Below are 19,930 nucleotides of genomic sequence, written 5' to 3'. Positions count from 1 at the left end.
TCAGCTGCCCCCCGCAGCGCCCGCCCTGCACAAACAGGCACCTGCCCCACTCGCCCCGCCGGGGCCTGCCTCTGCTGCCCGCCACCTCCCGCCCAGCCGGGCTCCTGAGGGCCCGTCCCCGCTCTGCCCGCGCGGCAGCCCCCCGGCGGGGAAACCGCAGCCGCCTTCCCTCGGCAGATGGCAGTCACGGCTCGCTGCGCGGGCTGCCCGGCTCCGCGCCCCGCCGGGCTCGGCGCTGCCTACTGGCGGAGGGGCTGGTGTTCTGCGGCTGCCGGCGGACCCGCGGCAGGGTGGGGCGGAGGGGGGCGCGGAGCATTCCCCCGGGATGGAGCTGCCCGGTGCCAGCCGCGCTTGGCTGCCGACAGCCCCGGCTGCTCCTCCTCCGGCTCCGGCTCCCCCGCCCCGCCCCGCCCCGCCCCAGACCCCTCGGCTGCTGCGGGCCAGGGGCTGCCACATCGCCCGGCCTCCCCACTTCCCTCGCCCGCCCCAGCCCACCTCCCCCCCCCGGTCCGCCTTCTCCCTCCCCCCGCCACCCTCGCTGCTGACGTCTGGCTCTGCCCGTCTGAAAACTCTGCGCCGCGGCGGATGCGGCGGCTTTCAGGGGCTCGGCAGCCGCGGCGAAGATGGTGGCGGCGCCCTGCGCTCGCAGGCTGGCCCGGCGCTCGCACTCGGCGCTCATCGCGGCGCTCACCGTGCTGCTCCTGCAGACCCTGGTGGTGTGGAATTTCAGCAGCCTGGACTCCGGCGAGGAGCAGCGGGCCGGCGGCGGCCGGGAGAAGCGGGACCGGGGCGGCGGCGGCGGCGAGAGCAGCGACCACCGGGCGCATCAGCACCGCAGAGGACCTGCTGCATTCCACAGCAAGGCGCTGGTAGGTGCTGCCGGCCCCCCGTTCGCAGCCAGCCTTGGCACGGGGGGGACCCGAAGGCTGCAGCGCGCCCCGGTCTCCCCTTTGCACTTGGCCAGCTCGGCGGCGGTGTAATTAATCGACTCTTCTGAGCAGGGTCGGGTTGGCCCCTTGCAAGTCTGCAAGAGGCATTCGGGCAGCTTCTTGCCTCTGCGGCCAGCTGCCTTATCGGGGGGGGAGGGAGGGGGGCGATATGAATTTCCAGAACCCCAGGGCTCCTTGGACCGGGGGTAGTAGAGGCGGGAGAGTGAGAGAGAAAATCTGCTGGAGGCTTTTAAAGTGCAGGCGGGAGAGAAAGGCAAGAAGTTCTGCGGATGGGCGCAGGGTGGTTTTGGTGATCCGTGCATGCGCTGTAAGGGCAGTTAGAAGGCACGGGCAGGTAACTGACTGAGAAGATCCAGCCTGGAGCCGCTCTGAAAACTTTGAAAAAGGCTGCTCCTCTGCCGCAGTCGTCGCTTGAACCTCGGCAATTGGGGTGGGAGGTGGGGAGGGGGAGTCCTGCAAAGTTAGAACGGGATGGGACCGATTTTGTTGTAATTTCTCCGCTGGCCAGTAAGGCTCCCACCCCCAACCTTTGGAAGTAGCCCTGCTTCAGATGGCGCGATCTAGGCACAGAAAACCTCCTTGGCGCTGGACAGTGCTGGGGTTGTTCAGAACAGTCCGTGGGGGTGCATATTATTTATACATCATTACAGTGACGTATTTGTTTTAATCATTCCTTCCCTCCCCCCATCTACACCCTGCATGCCTGCAAACCTGCTTTCGAAGGATTTCAGTCGTGGGAATGGGACTGTGCTTGTTGATTGCGCATCGTTTCATGTTCATGAGGGTTCTTGCGCGCCGGCTGGGCGCTGCTGTGGGAATGGCTTGTTGTATTCATAGACTTGTCACTCACGTTTCCTGTGGTGTGAAAGTGACAAAGGAGCAGACAGCGCTGCAGTGGCGTTTTCTACTCCCTTGGCTGCTGGCAGCAGCAGACACAGACCTACTAGACTCCACTTTCCCATCATGTCACTCCTCTCTAGGAATGGAGACTGTAACATTGTTAACCCCCACCCCTTCTCCCCACAGGCTTGGTTCTCTCCACCTCAAATCTTGACTCTGCTCTTGCTCTTCACTCTAGAGCCCTTCACCTTGGAGTGCAGCTTTCCTATCCTATGGAAGAAAGTGATGTAGCTGTTGAGTGTCTCTCTCTTCTTAGGGACTGAACCAGGCTCACAAGAATTCTCCCAAAAGAAAGTGAACAAACAGCAGGGGACCTAGTTATAAAACAGCAACAAAGGAAAATGCTTTAATGGGATCTTCTATTATTAGAAGTCCTCCTCTGAGACTTAATTATATTTTGAAATGTATCATTTTCTGAATCTTCCAAACTTCAGTCTGGTGTAGTTATCTCACTGATACATTCTTATGGCCTTTATTATGCTGCTTTTTTGCATCTGAAAAACACACAGACACTATTCTTGATTGCACAACTGTATCAGGTACAGCAGGCAACCAGTGGTGAAATTTAATGCAATAATTTATTAGCCCACTAAGAAATCAATTATTTCTTTTTTGCATACTCTCAAATGTTTATTTAAATTGCTTGAGTCTGAACCATTGTATTTTCACAAAAGTAATTAGAAATTAAAAAACCTATATTTCTGGATTGCAAACAGGCAAGTAATGGTATAGTATGGTATTTGCTATAATGGTGTGGTATTAATTTCCAAAGAAATTAATCTGAAGCCCAAAATGTATTTCACTATGTATAAATGGTATTTAGCATTCTGTAGTTCAAGACAAGCTTCCTTTGTTTATGAGCTTTGCTTTGATAGTCTTCTATGTAAATCTGATTTAGGGAAATTTTGCGTTGTCCCTTTTCAGATATGCAATTCTCTCTTTATTTATTTCTATCTCTGTGTACATCCTAAGAGAGAAAGCAAGAGTCTAGGCTTTGATATGCCTTGTCTTCATAGATGACTGTGGTTGTCCCAACCACAAGTATGTTTTATGAAATCATCTCCTGTAATAAGAATAGATTAATGTTCTGTTGCTAAAATTCAGGGATGGTCTTCTGGAAGATTGCATACACTGTACCAGTGTGTGTGTGTGTGGAGCTTTTTCAGCTTCCAAATAAAATAATCTAAAATTCCTGCTTACTAAAATTAGCTTTTCTCTTGCTTTATTTTTACAGTCTTCTCACTTAATGACTTGTGTTCTGAAATTTTACATGTCAAACTTTGCCATCTTTCTCCTAGTATTCTGCCCTCTGCTCTCTTTTTCCATTGATGTCACTCTTTTCAGACCTCATTTTTTCTCAAGCTGTTTCTCCCATCCCCCCCAGTCTTATATTTAGTTGTTGTCACATAGGGATTTATTTATTAAAGCAAAGTCACAGCTCTGACTTCTTTCAGGCCCAGGAATCAACCTGAAACAAGTTTGCATCCATCTGCCCCTAGTATAACAAAAGGAATGGGGCAGGCTCTTCCTGAGGTCCTGTGGAGAAAATGTCTGTTATGAGCTCTGAACTGCAAGGGGCCATAAGACCATCATGTATTGGAACATGAAAGAATAAGGCTGTGAAGCCTATGGAAAAGCTCACAAGGTTTTCTTGAAAATACAGCATTATGAGCTGCCCATACAGCTTTTGCTACTAAAAGTGAAGAAGATAATGTGCTGTCACTCAAAATGCTGAAGTCCTGAAATATTGGCTGTGTGATGCTCACAGTATTAAAACAGATATTTCAGTGCTTCTTACATCATTTGTGGATATGTGTATTTAGAATAATATTTTTATGCTGGCAATTAGCAGTCATTCCTTTATACGTTTGCTTTCACTAAGGACGTAAATACTGAGTCATCTGGCTCCTTTTGAATCAGTTTTAGATAACATGCTGTGTAAACACGTTTTATGAACTTATTGTCCTTACGCTTGCTACGGCCTGGTCTACTCTTAAAAATTAGATCCATCTAAGTACATTGCAGGGCTGTGAAAAATTTTGCATCTTGAGCACCGTAGTTAGGTCAATTTAACCCCGAGTGTAGATGCAGCTAGGTTGATAGAAAAATTCTTCTGTCGACCTACTTACCACCTCTTGGAGAGGTGGATTAACTGCATCAATGGAAAAACCCCTTCTGTTGATGTAGGAGCTGTCCACATTACAGTGACACAGATGCCACTGTGCTCGTGTAGCATAAACAAACCCTAAGTAACCAGTGGGTGTCACACTAAGCTATGCCACAGTATCTTAAATGTGTTCTGAACCAAACAATAATGTTGTTGTATATAAACAATTTACAGATGCTGTGTGTGGATAGATGATTTGGCAACACTTCTTAAGGATGATTTCACAACACTTGTGGCTTTGCTTAAACTGCACCCCTCAGAGTGGTGACCATCTTTACATTTACTTCATCGGAGTACACACACCCACTAAGCATCCATTTGATGGAGCACAAATTGGATTTTTTGCAAATTTCTGGTAGAAATCAAACTAAGTATGAAAGCTAAAGAGCTCTACTTAATATTCTGTCAACCCCTTTGAAGTTCGTAGGCTAAATTCGCAAAATACTGACCTACAACTGTCTTTTCCACAGATACATTGTGCATCTCAGTGACAGGCGCATGACTGTCTTTATATTTAGGGGGCTCTATATTTGCTTATGTCAGATACGAAATGTTAGCAAGAAAGTTTTAAGCAACATAGGGCCTGATTCTGATCCACACAGTATCTTAGCCCTATTAAGCTCTCTGGATCCCCAGAGACCACAAGCGACTGCTGGGCAGACTGAAAATGCGCTGGGCCGATTGCATGACAAAACTCTTTGGCCAGAAATGGAAAGAACGTGTTTGTAACAAAATAGAATGGTGTGGCGTCAACCTGCGTTTGTGGAGGGACAGACGAGGACAAGCCAGACAAGGGGGACAAAGGTGAAGGTCAATGGAGTTATACCAGTATAAAATCTGTGTGGGAGAAAACTCCAGCCCATAATTTTTGGTGCTCAGTTTCTATGTTAAAACACAATTTATATACTGCCTGAGCTGGTTTAGGTTTTCCTTTTCAGCCTAAATTTCCCATAGTGTGCATTTATCAAATTTGTTATAGGATATTTTCAAAAGTTGGCTGGCCTGAGTACAGTAGCTCCATTATATCCAAACCCCAACTCTAGGGCTTAACCATTTCAAGAAGATTTTCACACAAAGTACTTTATTCAAAGTACTATATATCCTCTCTGTTTATTTTTTTTTTCAGTTTAATCATAAGAGCACATAATGCAGTTTGTTCTAGAGTATTTTTAGTATTCATTCAGTCTGTTAACTGGGCGCTAGTGTTAAAATACTCATTGGTCTGCCCAAAGGGAAGAACTGAATGTCTCCATCTGTGTGAAATAGTGGATAAGTTGATCACTTTTCCTTCCTCCAGGAGAGTCCATAATCATATTAAAAATATCTCTAGACTTTTTTTTAGCAAGGGCCACTTGTACTTTAGATCCATTTATTTTAACTAATATTTGATCATGTGGTCTGCAACCAACTTATTTTCTAATGTTTGCATAGAAAATATTTTGGACATTTGCTGAAGGTGGAACTTCCAAAAGCTCTGTCCAAATATTGCCACATATGGCTAAAATCCTTATTTTTAATTTTCCCTCCTGTTTTTGCTCCTGATCAGTGTGCAGAAATATATACAAGTATTAAAGAATGGCATTTATTTTATTGTATTGAAACACTAAGAAGTAAATAGTGTGGGGTTTTGGTAATCTACTTCTGTAGGAAAAGAAACAGTTTTTGAACGAAGTGTTTAAGGGGTATTTAGATTTATTCTAAATGCCATCAGATACATATAATAAGCAATTTCACTTGCAAAATGAAAAAAAAACTGCATTATAGTAAAAATGTTACCATTGTACCTGGTATAATTAAATGCAAGCTTCCAACTTGGCATAAAGAAATAATTTTGAATCGAGCTATTCTGCAAGTGAAAAAATTTACTGTGCTAGATCCCCTGGCCAGCTACAGCTGCAGTTTTCATTACTCATAAGCCAGTTTCCTGCTGTTGTTCACGTTTAATTAAACTGTATTATGGATGTCTTTAAAGAAGTATGAATATCAGTAACATTGACTTAAGTGGGTACTTGTAACAATATCTCTCTTTTTTTTTACATCCATTCAGGGCTATTTACAGAAGCTATATGCACTCAGCAAAAAAAAAAAAAAAAAAAGTATAGTAATTGATACCAAACAATAATTATGCTACTGTCTGAGAAAGTGTTGATTTTATTTAAAGGTATTATCTTTGAAAGGCACCGCAAAAGCTTTTGCAGGAACGGAGTAAGTGTAATGTTTTATTCAGAATTTTTACATTCAGCTTGGTACTGGTGGTGGCAGTGTCTTGTTGATGGGTATTCTGCGTTATGAGCCTTAAGGAAGGAAAGGAGTGCCAATCTCAGCTTTAGGGCTGGTGCTGATGAGATGAATATGACAGGGGAACTTCTGCTATAATTTTAGCTCCCACTCAGTGTTGCAGTGACGTGCAGTTATGCATTGCAGTGGATGCACTCACATTACCCAGCTGTGGCCTCTTCCCCGGAACCAGTTATTGAAAGCAACTGATGTGGGCTGCATGACTGTCTTTAATGTCATGTGTCATACAGCCCCATTGGGTTTTCATTCTTGTGTATAAAATAGTAAAGTAAAAATGCCAGCACTTTGTTAATATGTCAGTGCGGTGAAATGTAACTGTTGCCTGGCGGTGTGTTATACTGAAGGATCAAAGCATTTCTTGAACCATTAGTCTGAAATGCTGAATATCCATAGTTAAGAAATTGTATAAGAACATGCTGCTGGCAGCAGCCTTCTCCCTTATATACTGAGGGGGATGGTGTGGGATTTTGTTTTGAGCACCTTTGCTGATCACCTCTATAGTAGCATGTGAGATGAGAGGGCATTTCTTAGGTAGGTCGTTTCCAAGACATTTAGGCCTATATAAGTTAATACTAACACCTTAAATGCCACACAGAAACCAACAGGCAGCTGGTACAGATTACTATAGAGCACTGGTGCAATATGATTATGGTGAGATACCTTGCTTAACAAGTGAGTTGCTGCATTCTGCACCAACTGTAGTTTCTAAATGGGTTTAAAGTGTCCCCCCAAGTAGGGTGCAATGGCAGCAAGGTCCTTATTTGAGAGAAAAGACCCCCCCACCCCATTTTTATGTGGGCAGGAGATGGGTATCAAGATGCTGCTGAAAGATGATCAGACAACAATCACTGGGAATTTACCACAGTGCCAAGTTGAAAACATGAGTTAAAAAAGAAAGATAGAGATGTTTATTTGCACCATATCTTCTGGATTTTTCCCCAAACCTCAGTTGCTCTTTGGGTTTCTTTAATCAGAATTGAGCCTCAGGCAGCTCAGTATCATGCATGCCCCAAGCTTAGTCAGGTACTGGGGAAACTGCTTCACTGCATCATCTGAGTCTTAAGAGAGAGCGAGACAAAGCTGGTGAGGACGGTGCTACCCATCTCTGTTCAGTAGCCCTTCTAGTGACCTCATGTACACGTTGAACTAGATGGAGAAGTCGGAACTCCACTCAACTCCACATGAGAGATTGCAGTAGAGGAACAATCAGCCAACACTACACTTCGGGATTTCAGCCCATTTTACTTCCCCTAAAGTCTACAGGCATGTCCACAACAGTGGTTCCACAGGTGGTTAATAGGTGTAATAATATTGCTGCAGATTCTTGATCTTAATCTGTCACTAGGAGGCGACAGTCAGCCAATGGAACTAGCGCACAATTGTAATGTATGCTATAGAGTTAGACTAAAACTTTGACATATAATAATAATGAAGCTAGAATTAAAATACAATTTATTTAAATGAACAAAAAACAAGATTTCCAGTAATGACAGCTAAACCACTCTTATTCATCCCTTTGTGCCAAGGGTGTTAAAACAGAGTGAATTTACGTATAATATATGTTGCAATGTAGGGAGCTAGAATATTCCCTTCTCCCTTTCGTCCCGGATGCTAATGCAGTAAAATAGCCATGTAGACATTGCTTTGCTGTAGTGACTTGAACTAGAGCTTGGAACTCATGCCTCTGGGATGAGTGGGCTTGAAGGCCTGACCCAGAACATCAAAGCAATGTTTACACAGCTATTTTTGCGCACTAGCACGAGCCCCACTGGCGCAAGTGTGTGGACCTGGGCTGGGAGGTGCTATCCCAGATACAACATAGAGATATCCTCTGTGTGCTTTGCCTACGTAGGGATAATACGGCCCTGTGAATTCCAGTTCTGAAATGTGCCTTTCGATACAGCTGGGGGAGAAAAGCAAAAACTACCAAAGCAATGGTTTTTCTGACTACTTTAGGTCTAAAAAGCTTAAATGAGCTTGAATGTGACCTGCACATTTTTATGCTAAATTTCAGCCTGATGTAAGTTAAGCACCAGATCCTGTGACCCCTCACCCATGTGAGCACACCTGTTGATTCCAGTGGGACAGCTCACCTGAGTAGGGGTTAGTAGGATCAGCCCTGTGTAAACAAGGGGGCCTCCCCCCAGGCACCTCCTCGGGGCAGCCCTGCAAATGGCCTCTTGCCTCAGTTTCCCTCTTCAGTTCACACAGTAAGTCTAATACAAGCATAGAATTATAGAACCATAGGATTGGAAGGGATCTCAAGAGGTCCTATACTCCAGTCCCCTGCACTCATGGCATGTCCTCAAGTCTTACCATCCTGATGTCTTCAACCAGATCTGGACTCTTATCAGTAGTCCTTTGTACCTCCACCAGGACAGCCAACCCAGCCCTTCCTTCTCAGGCACAAACCTGCTCTTCCTAGAGAGCATTCTCACAGCTTCTCTGCTGGGAGCCTCTCCTGGTTCTTCTAGGCCTAGATCCCCAGCAAGAGGACACTAGCAGGTAAGCCTCTCAGCTGCTCCCCTCCCTTCAGGTCTCTGGCTCTTGATTCTGGCTCAAAGCCAGCAGACATTTCTCTCTGTTGCTATTTCCTGACTTCAGTCAGTCCTGGCTGTCTGGCTGGAGGACATCAATCATTCTTTCTGACTGAAGCAGTCTGCTCCTGCCGCTCTTAACTCAGTCGCAGGCTTCTGATACCTTCCCAGATGCCTCCCTGCCCTCTCAATTGGCCACCTGGCCTGGAACAGGAGCACTCAGCCCAGTTTCTTTTAGTGGGCCTGCTCCCCTATTGCCCTGACATGGCAGAATTACAAATTTCCTAAAGAATGGGTCCATAATGAAAATACTGACTTGGCCATTAACTACAGCTTCACTAGTTATCACAAGGATAATAGCACCAAAGTACAACTTTAATAACAATTCAAAAGGGCAGTGGAGACAACTAATCATTTTATAATGAGAAAGGAGGAAAACAATACATTTAGAAGCAGAGAACTGCATAATCATTTTACAAAGCTTTAGCACTTAACAAGGCACATGTTAATAAAACAAACACATCTTTTCAGTAACAGGGAACTAATGTATGCATTATTTAAGAACAGTATTAGAGCCAGATTAAATTGATGGACTCTTGTAGTAGTGATCTCATTAAGCATCTTTTCTGTAGGGATCTGCGAAATGGATTTTTATTAATTGGGGTTGTCAGGGGAATTCTTTTTCAGGCCATTGATTATTTTGATTATTTTTTATTATGTGATAGGTCTTTGCAGATGTTCCCTTTGAAATAAAAGCCTCTTTGTGTTCTTGTTTTACCAGGGAGAACCAGTTGTTGTAAAGGAGACATATACAAGTCCCATTTACTTGTCATCAGGTATTGCAAATGGCTACTTTACAGTACAGTATAAAATACCCTCATTACCTGTCATTTTTGGGGGCTATATTGAGAAATATTTTTCAAAATGTTTTTCCCTTTCTGTTTTGAAAGTGCAGATTTCAGATCCATCTTAATAGTGCTAGTTATTGAAACAGGAGCTGTTAGATAAGATTAGATAAAAGCAAGAACTAAGCATAATTTGCAGGTATAGTCACATACTGATCTTGAGGATGAATTTGAATCAGAATTGCTTCTGATTTTCTTTCTGTAGTTAGAGTTCGATCCTGCAGACATTAGAGTCCAGGGGAATTTTGTCTTAATTTCAGTCTTGGCAGGAGGATCAAGTCTTTACTTGTGTATTTTTCCCCCCAGTTTTTCTTACTGTTTGTCTAACTTGCTTAGTCATAGTTCACTGGAGATTGGTGGTATGAGATGTAAACGTGACACCCATGAAAAGTTATTTACAAGATACATTAGTTAGTAGATCCACACTTAACCAATGTAGATGAACTCACTGGTTCTGAGAGAGCCCTGCTTTGTGTCCCTGTTTCTTTTCCTGCTTGAAAATAATCTGTAATGGAAATCCTTCAGATCTAAACCTTATTACTTAAACTGTTAAAATACTGCGAACGCCAAATAACAAGCAACCTAATTTTTGCCAAAACAGAGAATACTTACAATGGGTAAAATTTTCAAAAGTGCCTGCATCTCATTCACAGGCACTTAGACTCTTAAGTCCCTTTTAGGCTTTGACACTGAACCACAGAATGCTGTAGTGAAAAGAAGAGTGTTAGAGCATGGGACGAGGAGTCAGAGCCCTGGATTCTGTTCTCATGTCTACCAGTAAATTTTTGTCTCATCTTCAGCAAGGCATTTACAGCCTCATTTTCAAAAGAGGACCCTAATTTTGGATATTTCAATTTTTGAGTGCTCAGCTTTAGACACTTTGTGTCTGATTTTTCAAAGGAGCTGAGTACTTGCGATTCCCATGGTTTAGTTGTTGGAGTTCTGAGTGCTCAGGCTCAAAGTGTCTCAGGTGGGCCACCCAAAAACAATGGTCATACTTGGAAATTTTAGCTTTAACTTTCTGTGCATCAGTTTCCCCATCTGTAAAACGAGTAGACTCAAGCTTACTGACCTCACAGAAGTGTTGTGGGTCTCAACTAATTACTACTTGTAAAATGCTTAGAAATCTTCAGATAAGTCTGAGCCAACTTCTTAGCTGGTGTGCATCGGCATAGCTCCATTGAAGTCAACAGAGCTATGCTAATTCATAGCAGCTGAGGATTTTGGCCTTGCAAATGTAATGATTGTTATAATAATAGTATCAAACAAGTAATTATTATTTTTCTCTTTCTTTTCATTGAAAAATGAGAACACGATTTTCTCTTGGATCAGTGCAAGTAATTCACATTAATGGCCCACATGGAAGAAATATACATTTGTTCAGTGCCATCTGTGTGCTAGAAACTTTACAGTTGTGTAGAAAGACAGGTCCCTGTCTTGAAGAGCTTACAGTCTGAATAGAAAATGTAGCAAGTATACATGAAATAAAATCTGCTCCCCAAACTGCTTTGAAATATTACACTTACACATTGATTCAACAAGGGATTTAAGCACATGACTAACTTTAAGCACAAGGGTAGTTTCATTGATCTCCATGGGACTAACACACCTCTCTGGAACTATTCTTGTGTTTTGTTAGGCAGGTGCTTAGGTGCCCTGCTCATAGACTTGAAGGCTACCATGATCATGATCATCTAGTCTGACCTTCTGCACATTGCAGGCCAAAGAACCTCACCCATCCTGTAATAGATCGATAACCTCTGGCTGAGTCACTGAAGTTCTCAAATCTTGGTTTAAAGACTTCAAGTTACAGAGAATCCACCATTTACTTTAGATCAAACCAAGTGACCTGTGCCCCATACTGAACAGGAAGGCAAAAAACTCCCAGAATGTCTGCTAGTCTGACCTGGGAGAATGCCTTCCTGACCCCAAATATGGCCATCAGTTAGACCCTGAGCATGGGGGCAAGACCCACCAGCCAGACATGTGAGAAAGAAGTCTCTGTAGCAACGTAGAGCCCTCTCCATCTAGTGCCCCATCTCTGGCTGTTGGAAATATTTGCTAATAGCCATCGCGGATGGGCCACATAGCATCGTAGGCAACCTCATCCTACCATTCCCACTATAAACTGAGGAAGCACAGTCTTGAAAGAAGTTCCGTTTTTTGCCTCCACTACTCCACTTGGAAGGCTGTTCCAGAACTTTACTCCCTGCTGAACTGGGGCCTTAATTTGTGAGTGAAGGGAGTAGCCCTTCCCACTCAGCAGCCATAAAAACTGAGGGCCACATAATGCTGCTATGATTTGCACATTGTGTAACTGTTCGATTCATCCTTTTGTGTCAAGTACCGAAAGGGTCACTACAGGACACTTATCATGTGACTCTTTATTTTTAGAGCAGATTAGTGGATTCCTCTGAGGGACAAACTATTTATGGCCCTATTTATAGCATGTGTAAACTGGCTTTTTTGGTAGTGGAATTAGAGTAAATAGGTGTTGTTTCTATAAAGTAGATAACCATGTTCTATTTTTCTGGTTGTCACTGAGGTCAAATCTTGAATGCTTCCCTCAGTGTGTTCTATTTTCACATTCCTGCTGTTTCTGTATTCTGTTATATTAGTAGAGAGAATTAGTGAAGGGAGCCTTTATTTTGTAAAAGTAATTTCTAAGTAGACGGATGACACTGTCCAGTTTTGGTTTAACCAAGATTTGTTTCTGTGGGTCATGGACAATCAGACTTCAAACTGCAGCCTTCGATTGGTTGATCCTTCAGATGAACTTTTTTTGGTTTGTGTGGTTGCAGTTGGAGAATTTTTTTTGCATTCTTCTGACTTTTTGGTTTTACTTTTCCTAATGTTGTATCTTGAATTTTGTGCTTTCTGAATTTCTCTGAGGTTCTTGTTGTTTTGTGCTTGGAAGAAACCCTAAGATATTTCCAGGGTCTCTAGTCCTCTTGTAGTCCCCCTTGGTGTTTAATGTTTCCCCTATACCTGGATCAGAAACTAGCTAAATAACAATCCACTCTGCTGTAGGCCCTTAAATTGAGTCTCCCTGCAAGAACTGCTTGCCACTGGGGACATCTTAATGTTGGAAATTTGTGTGCAAAAATACCCTGTCATCATAGTAATATATATCCAATGGCAAAAATACTCAGTGTTAGATTAAAAATAGCAAATAATTTTTACACACAAAAGTTAAAATTTTCAAATGTTGGTAGTTATAGGTGTGGACTTACATCCATATTTAGGCCTCTAATTACATTGATTTAGATGCCTGAATGCTGATTTCACCCGTAGATCTCTGTTTAGATGCCTGAAACGGACATTTAAATACGTAAATGTGGATCCAGGTGTGAGACTTTAGGCATCCAAGTTTGAAAATGTGGCCTAAAGTATAAAGCAAGCACAAACAAGCAGAAGAAATGTAAATGGAGTGAACAAAGCTGTTAGTGTGGACACCAGGAGAATAATAATATTTTACACTGCTGTGATATCTCAAGTTAGGCATTCGCTTAATTGAGTTTAGTAGTGTGGTTGCATAAATAGAATCTTTGAGATGCTCTCAGCACATACTGTAAGAGCAATAGTACATCTGCAGTGAAGAATCCGTTACCTTTTTGGCAGTCTCACAGGAGAGAAGTACAAATCTTGACTGTAATATTTTGATAAGTCACTAGTTCTTATTAAAATAATAATTAGGGTGATAATTATAACTGTAGTTTGCTCTCAGACTGAGCTGCTAACTGTACTGGGGAAAAAACCCTACTGTATATTCTGTTAAAATAGTTAGAGCCCTAGCTCTGCCCTTTTCATTTCACATGTGCGTATCTTGGGAGTTTCATTTGTTTGTCCCCCACATATTTTGCCAGTGTGCTGCTGCTTCAGTTTGTAGAATAAAAGGCTGCATAACTCCCCCATAGGAGGAAGCTTTAAATTCCTGCACATACCAAAGGACCTGCTCCTGCTCCAAATTGGAGTTTTTTTTGTTGACCGCAATGTGATCAAAATCAGTGGTGCTGCAGTGGTAAAATACTGTGACGAACCCACAGTCCCTTGGTTCCTCGTGGTTGTTACCATGCTGCACGGTGCAAACAGTGACAGTAGAACTCAGTGCTCCTCCTCCAAGGCCCAGGCTCCTATAATATTTGAATTAAAGGAAACTCTCCATCAGTACATAGGAACGGCCATACTGGGTCAGACCAAAAGTCCATCTAGCCCAGTATCCTGTCTCCTGACAGTGGCCAATGCCAAGTGCCCCAGAGAGAATGAACAGAATAGGTAATCACCAAGTGATCCTTTCCCTGTCTCCCGTTCCCAGCTTCTGGCAAGGTAGCAGTATAGGTTCCATGGCGCCAGCTGAGCAGTTATGATCCTACTTAGTAGAGAAAAATACGAGGTATGCACAGTAGCCAGCTTGTTACAATGTTCTGTTGGGCTCCATTTAATAAATGAATGAACTTGATTAAAAGCCTATGCATTCATTAAATAGGATTTCAAATATGATCATTCTATAAAAAACTAGTTTTGTGGTTATACCACCTCTTCCCTCCCCTACTAATAGGAATGATGGTGCTGTACTTCATTTCTTTTCAGATTAATTTTTCTGAACTAGACCTGCATCCGTTTAGCTTAGCAGAGGCAAAGCAGAAGGCACTGCTCCTTACTTTAGGGTAGCAAGACATAGGGTTGTCACAGTAACTCCAGGATGGGGTGAGGGGAATTGGAGTCTGAAGTTGCTTCCCTCCCCTAACTGTTCATCTCACCAGCTGACCAGCCAAGAAACTGAGCAAGGGGCAGAGCTAGGGCCCTGAGTTGCAGAGCGAGGTTTTCTTGCCTGGGAAGAGTAGTAATTCCAGGGCAGCAATACAATTGTATGAGCTCTGTGATTGTACAACCAATGTAAAACTTAAATAAATCTGACCCTTGCGGTGTTTGACTTTTATTCCATTCTTACCGGAGCAGTTCTCCAGATACACATCTCATCATATATCATTAAATGTGATCACTATTTTTGAGGGGTAATTGGCAGAGAGATGGGGTAAGATTTCATTTGCTTGTTGTGCAGACTTACGATGTAATCCTTTTGAGCAAGTGGCACCTCTGTTGCAGAGCCCTTGTGGAACTGTGTTTATGCACATTCCCCATTGCAGAATTTGACTGAAAGATAGTTTTCATGTCCAAATGGTTTGAGCATTTTTTTTTTATATCTTTGGATCTATAAGAACAGATGATAAAAAGCAGCTATCCCAGGCTCTAAGCACCGTTGGGATAGTGATTTAGAAACACAATACTACAGCTGTGTACAGGTTATATCACATGGCTTAGAGCTCCGGTACGAAACTGTGGTAAAACCTGAGTGTCTCTGGATTAAGTTTAGAAGTGTGTGCAACAAGAGTGATGTAGTGGTGGGAGTCTGCTATAGACCACCGGACCAGGGGGATGAGGTGGATGAGGCTTTCTTCCGGCAACTCACAGAAGCTACTAGATCGCATGCCCTGATTCTCATGGGTGACTTTAATTTTCCTGATATCTGCTGGGAGAGCAATACAGCGGTGCATAGACAATCCAGGAAGTTTTTGGAAAGCGTAGGGGACAATTTCCTGGCGCAAGTGCTAGGGGAGCCAACTGGGGGGGCGCTTTTCTTGACCTGCTGCTCACAAACCGGGTAGAATTAGTGGGGGAAGCAAAAGTGGATGGGAATCTGGGAGGCAGTGACCATGAGTTGGTTGAGTTCAGGATCCTGACGCAGGGAAGAAAGGTAAGCAGCAGGATACAGACCCTGGACTTCAGGAAAGCGGACTTCGACTCCCTCAGGGAACAGATGGCCAGGATCCCCTGGGGGACTAACATGAAGGGGAAGGGAGTCCAGGAGAGCTGGCTGTATTTCAAGGAATCCCTGTTGAGGGTACAGGGACAAACCATCCCGATGAGTCGAAAGAATAGTAAACATGGCAAGCGACCAGCTTGGCTTAATGGTGAAATCCTAGCGGATCTTAAACATAAAAAAGAAGCTTACAAGAAGTGGAAGGTTGGACATATGACCAGGGAAGAGTATAAAAATATTGCTCGGGCATGTAGGAAAGATATCAGGAGGGCCAAATCGCACCTGGAGCTGCAGCTAGCAAGAGATGTCAAGAGTAACAAGAAGGGTTTCTTCAGGTATGTTGGCAACAAGAAGAAAGCCAAGGAAAGTGTGGGCCCCTTACTGAATGAGGGAGGCAACCTAGTGACAGAGGATGTGGAAAAAGCTAATGTACTCGATGCTTTTTTTGCCTCTGTTTTCACTAACAAGGTCAGCTCCCAGACTGCTGCGCTGGGCATCACAGAATGGGGAAGAGATGGCCAGCCCTCTGTGGAGATAGAGGTGGTTAGGGACTATTTAGAAAAGCTGGACGTGCACAAGTCCATGGGGCCGGACGAGTTACATCCGAGAGTGCTGAAGGAATTGGCGGCTGTGATTGCAGAGCCCTTGGCCATTATCTTTGAAAACTCGTGGCGAACGGGGGAAGTCCCGGATGACTGGAAAAAGGCTAATGTAGTGCCAATCTTTAAAAAAGGGAAGAAGGAGGATCCTGGGAACTACAGGCCAGTCAGCCTCACCTCAGTCCCTGGAAAAATCATGGAGCAGGTCCTCAAAGAATCAATCCTGAAGCACTTACATGAGAGGAAAGTGATCAGGAACAGTCAGCATGGATTCACCAAGGGAAGGTCATGCCTGACTAATCTAATCGCCTTTTATGATGAGATTACTGGTTCTGTGGATGAAGGGAAAGCAGTGGATGTATTGTTTCTTGACTTTAGCAAAGCTTTTGACACGGTCTCCCACAGTATTCTTGTCAGCAAGTTAAGGAAGTATGGGCTAGATGAATGCACCATAAGGTGGGTAGAAAGCTGGCTAGATTGTCGGGCTCAACGGGTAGTGATCAATGGCTCCATGTCTAGTTGGCAGCCGGTGTCAAGTGGAGTGCCCCAGGGGTCGGTCCTGGGGCCGGTTTTGTTCAATATCTTCATAAATGATCTGGAGGATGGTGTGGATTGCACTCTCAGCAAATTTGCAGATGATACTAAACTGGGAGGAGTGGTAGATACGCTGGAGGGGAGGGATAGGATACAGAAGGACCTAGACAAATTGGAGGATTGGGCCAAAAGAAATCTGATGAGGTTCAATAAGGATAAGTGCAGGGTCCTGCACTTAGGATGGAAGAATCCAATGCACCGCTACAGACTAGGGACCGAATGGCTAGGCAGCAGTTCTGCGGAAAAGGACCTAGGGGTGACAGTGGACGAGAAGCTGGATATGAGTCAACGGTGTGCCCTTGTTGCCAAGAAGGCCAATGGCATTTTGGGATGTATAAGTAGGGGCATAGCGAGCAGATCGAGGGATGTGATCGTTCCCCTCTATTCGACACTGGTGAGGCCTCATCTGGAGTACTGTGTCCAGTTTTGGGCCCCCCACTACAAGAAGGATGTGGATAAATTGGAGAGAGTCCAGCGAAGGGCAACAAAAATGATTAGGGGTCTAGAGCACATGACTTATGAAGAGAGGCTGAGGGAGCTGGGATTGTTTAGTCTGCAGAAGAGAAGAATGAGGGGGGATTTGATAGCTGCTTTCAACTACCTGAAAGGGGGTTCCAAAGAGGATGGCTCTAGACTGTTCTCAATGGTAGCAGATGACAGAACGAGGAGTAATGGTCTCAAGTTGCAATGGGGGAGGTTTAGATTGGATATTAGGAAAAACTTTTTCACTAAGAGGGTGGTGAAACACTGGAATGCGTTACCTAGGGAGGTGGTAGAATCTCCTTCCTTAGAGGTTTTTAAGGTCAGGCTTGACAAAGCCCTGGCTGGGATGATTTAACTGGGAATTGGTCCTGCTTTGAGCAGGGGGTTGGACTAGATGACCTTCTGGGGTCCCTTCCAACCCTGATATTCTATGATTCTATGAGAGCCAAATTGGGCTCTTCAGGCTAAAATGACCCATCAACCCAGTAGTAGTTAGATGTTTTTTTTTTTTTTTTAACATTGAAAATCTTAATCAATAATATTGGATTATTTTATTTGCCCTTTTTGGTGCGATTACTGTCAGACAGAAAAACTCATGCTGCAAAAGTGCCATCATTAGGATATTTCATTTTGTGGTTTTTTAAAAAGAGCTTTAGGGCAATTTTCCCTCAGTTATACTCGTGTAAATCTGGGGTAATTCTATGACATAAGTGTCTTCAACTCATCCATAGTTATTTTGCACCAGCCTAACCAAGAGGAGAATTTTGGTCTTAAAGTTAAAGTGGTCCTTGAAAAGACTATGTACTGAAATAGTGCGGAGATAAGATATGCACCAGTGATAGAGCATTTGGGTGCTTTTTGAACTATCACTACAATTTCATAATGAGTCATAGTCAGTCAGATAACATCCTATAGAGATTTTCTGGTTGGTCTATTTCTGGAGTGTGCAGAAAAAAATAAAATAAAGGGTTTTTGGAATTTCGTGGGGCCTGGAATTATCTGAATCACTATATTCCATGTCCAGTTTAGCCTAAAGGATGTGGACATCTTCCTTTTCCAGATAGGTTAATTTCAATCAGGCTTTAAGCTACACTCCACTCTCATCAAGAACCTGACCCACAATCCCATTGGCTTCAGTTGGCTTTGGATCAAGCCATATCAGGTATTGTCTATTGAGCTTATTAACAAGTGTCAGACAGAAAAACTCATGCTGCAAAAGTGCCATCATTAGGATATTTCATTTTGTGGTTTTTTAAAAAGACCTTTAGGGCAATTTTCCCTCAGTTAGTTTGTTTTCAAGTGTTTGGGTTTATTTAATCTAATATTTAATCTAAGGGCGAGTCTACATTGGCAACACTAAAGCACTGCCGTGACAGCGCTTTAACATGCCTTGTGTGGTTGTGGCAAGAGCTCTCCCAGTGCTCTAAAAAACCACCTCAATGAGGGGCGTAGCTGCCAGAACTGGGGGCGTAGCTGCCAGCACTGGGGCGCTGTTTATACTGGTGCTTCACAGTGCTGCAACTTGCTGTGCTCAGGGGGGTGTTTTTTCACACCCCTGAGTAAGAAAATTGCAGTGCTGTTAATTGCCAGTGTAGACAAGTCCTAATTGTGTTTATTTTCCTCCTTACTGTTGAATGATTTCTTTTTGTTTGCTGGTGTTAGTTTTGCTGGCTAGTCATAGAACCCAAAACTACTCTGGTTGAAGTCAACCAGAGTTGTGACATTGACTCTTAGGGAAGGATTGGGCCAATATATTGGTAACACAATTGCCCAGCAAGTTAGATGGAAGGTGGATTAATACACCTCTACCCCGATATAACGCAGTCCTCGGGAGCCAAAAAATCTTACCGCGTTATAGGTGAAACTGCGTTATATCGAACTTGCTTTGGCCTCGAGCATTTCCGTTAATAATAGTCACTTCCCGCCCCCTGACTGACCCCTCAGAACCCCCGATCCATCCAACCCATCCTGCTCCCTGTCCCCTGACTGCCCCGACCCCATCCACACCTCTGCCCCCTGACAGGCCCCCCTGGACTCCCACGCCCTATCCACCATCCCGTCTGCTGACTGCCCCGCCCCCAGAACCTCCAAACCATCCAATCCCTCACCCCCACTCCCTGTCCCCTGACCACCCCCCGAGACCCTCTGCCCCTTATCCAACCCCTCAGCCCCGGCCTGGCACCCTTAACATGCTGCTCAGAGCAGTGTTTCGGAGCCAGACCGCTGATGCGCTGATCCACTGGAGCGCGCAGCCACGCCCCCAAGAGCCCTGCTTTACCGTGTTATATCCAAATTCATGTTCTATCGGGTTGCGTTATATCGGGGTAGAGGTGTATAATTGAAAAGCTAACTCTGTTTTGATTCTCTGTCAGATAGTAAATATTAATGATCCTTTATGAATCAGTGTTTCTCTTTTGTTGGATGAATGATTGTTAAATGAACTTGTGCAGTTTTATTTTCTTTCCTTTCATTATTGATTATGGACTTGCCTCAGTAAATAACGAGGCACAAAGGATTTGACTTTGCTGTCATTTGTAGGGTGCTTTGTTATTGTCTCGAAGTTGCATGGCTTGCAAGTGTATTTCCTGTTTTGTGAAAAAATAATTTTTTTTTCTACAGCTGTTGTGCTTTATGCGTCTGCAATCTTGGGGTGCATGGGATCTGAGTTACAGCAGA

The 19,930-nt window shown here is 44.0% G+C and overlaps 1 protein-coding gene across 1 annotated transcript in view; it reads left to right on the top strand.

Annotated features, from left to right (window-relative positions):
- The first annotated feature begins 598 nt into the window (after positions 1-598).
- The window catches only part of XYLT1 (xylosyltransferase 1), a 315,294-nt gene continuing 295,962 nt past the window's right edge, over positions 599-19,930 (top strand). The window contains exon 1 of the mRNA XM_074965390.1: positions 599-869. Within this exon, the coding sequence (XP_074821491.1) occupies positions 624-869 (246 nt within the window). The 5' untranslated portion in view covers positions 599-623. The remainder of the gene's footprint in view (positions 870-19,930) is intronic.

This window comes from Natator depressus, chromosome 10 (genome assembly GCF_965152275.1).
Source record: "Natator depressus isolate rNatDep1 chromosome 10, rNatDep2.hap1, whole genome shotgun sequence".
Taxonomy (NCBI): domain Eukaryota; kingdom Metazoa; phylum Chordata; order Testudines; family Cheloniidae; genus Natator; species Natator depressus.
The sequence above is the reverse complement of the archived record's forward strand: the minus strand, read 5'-3'. Positions and strand labels throughout refer to the sequence as shown.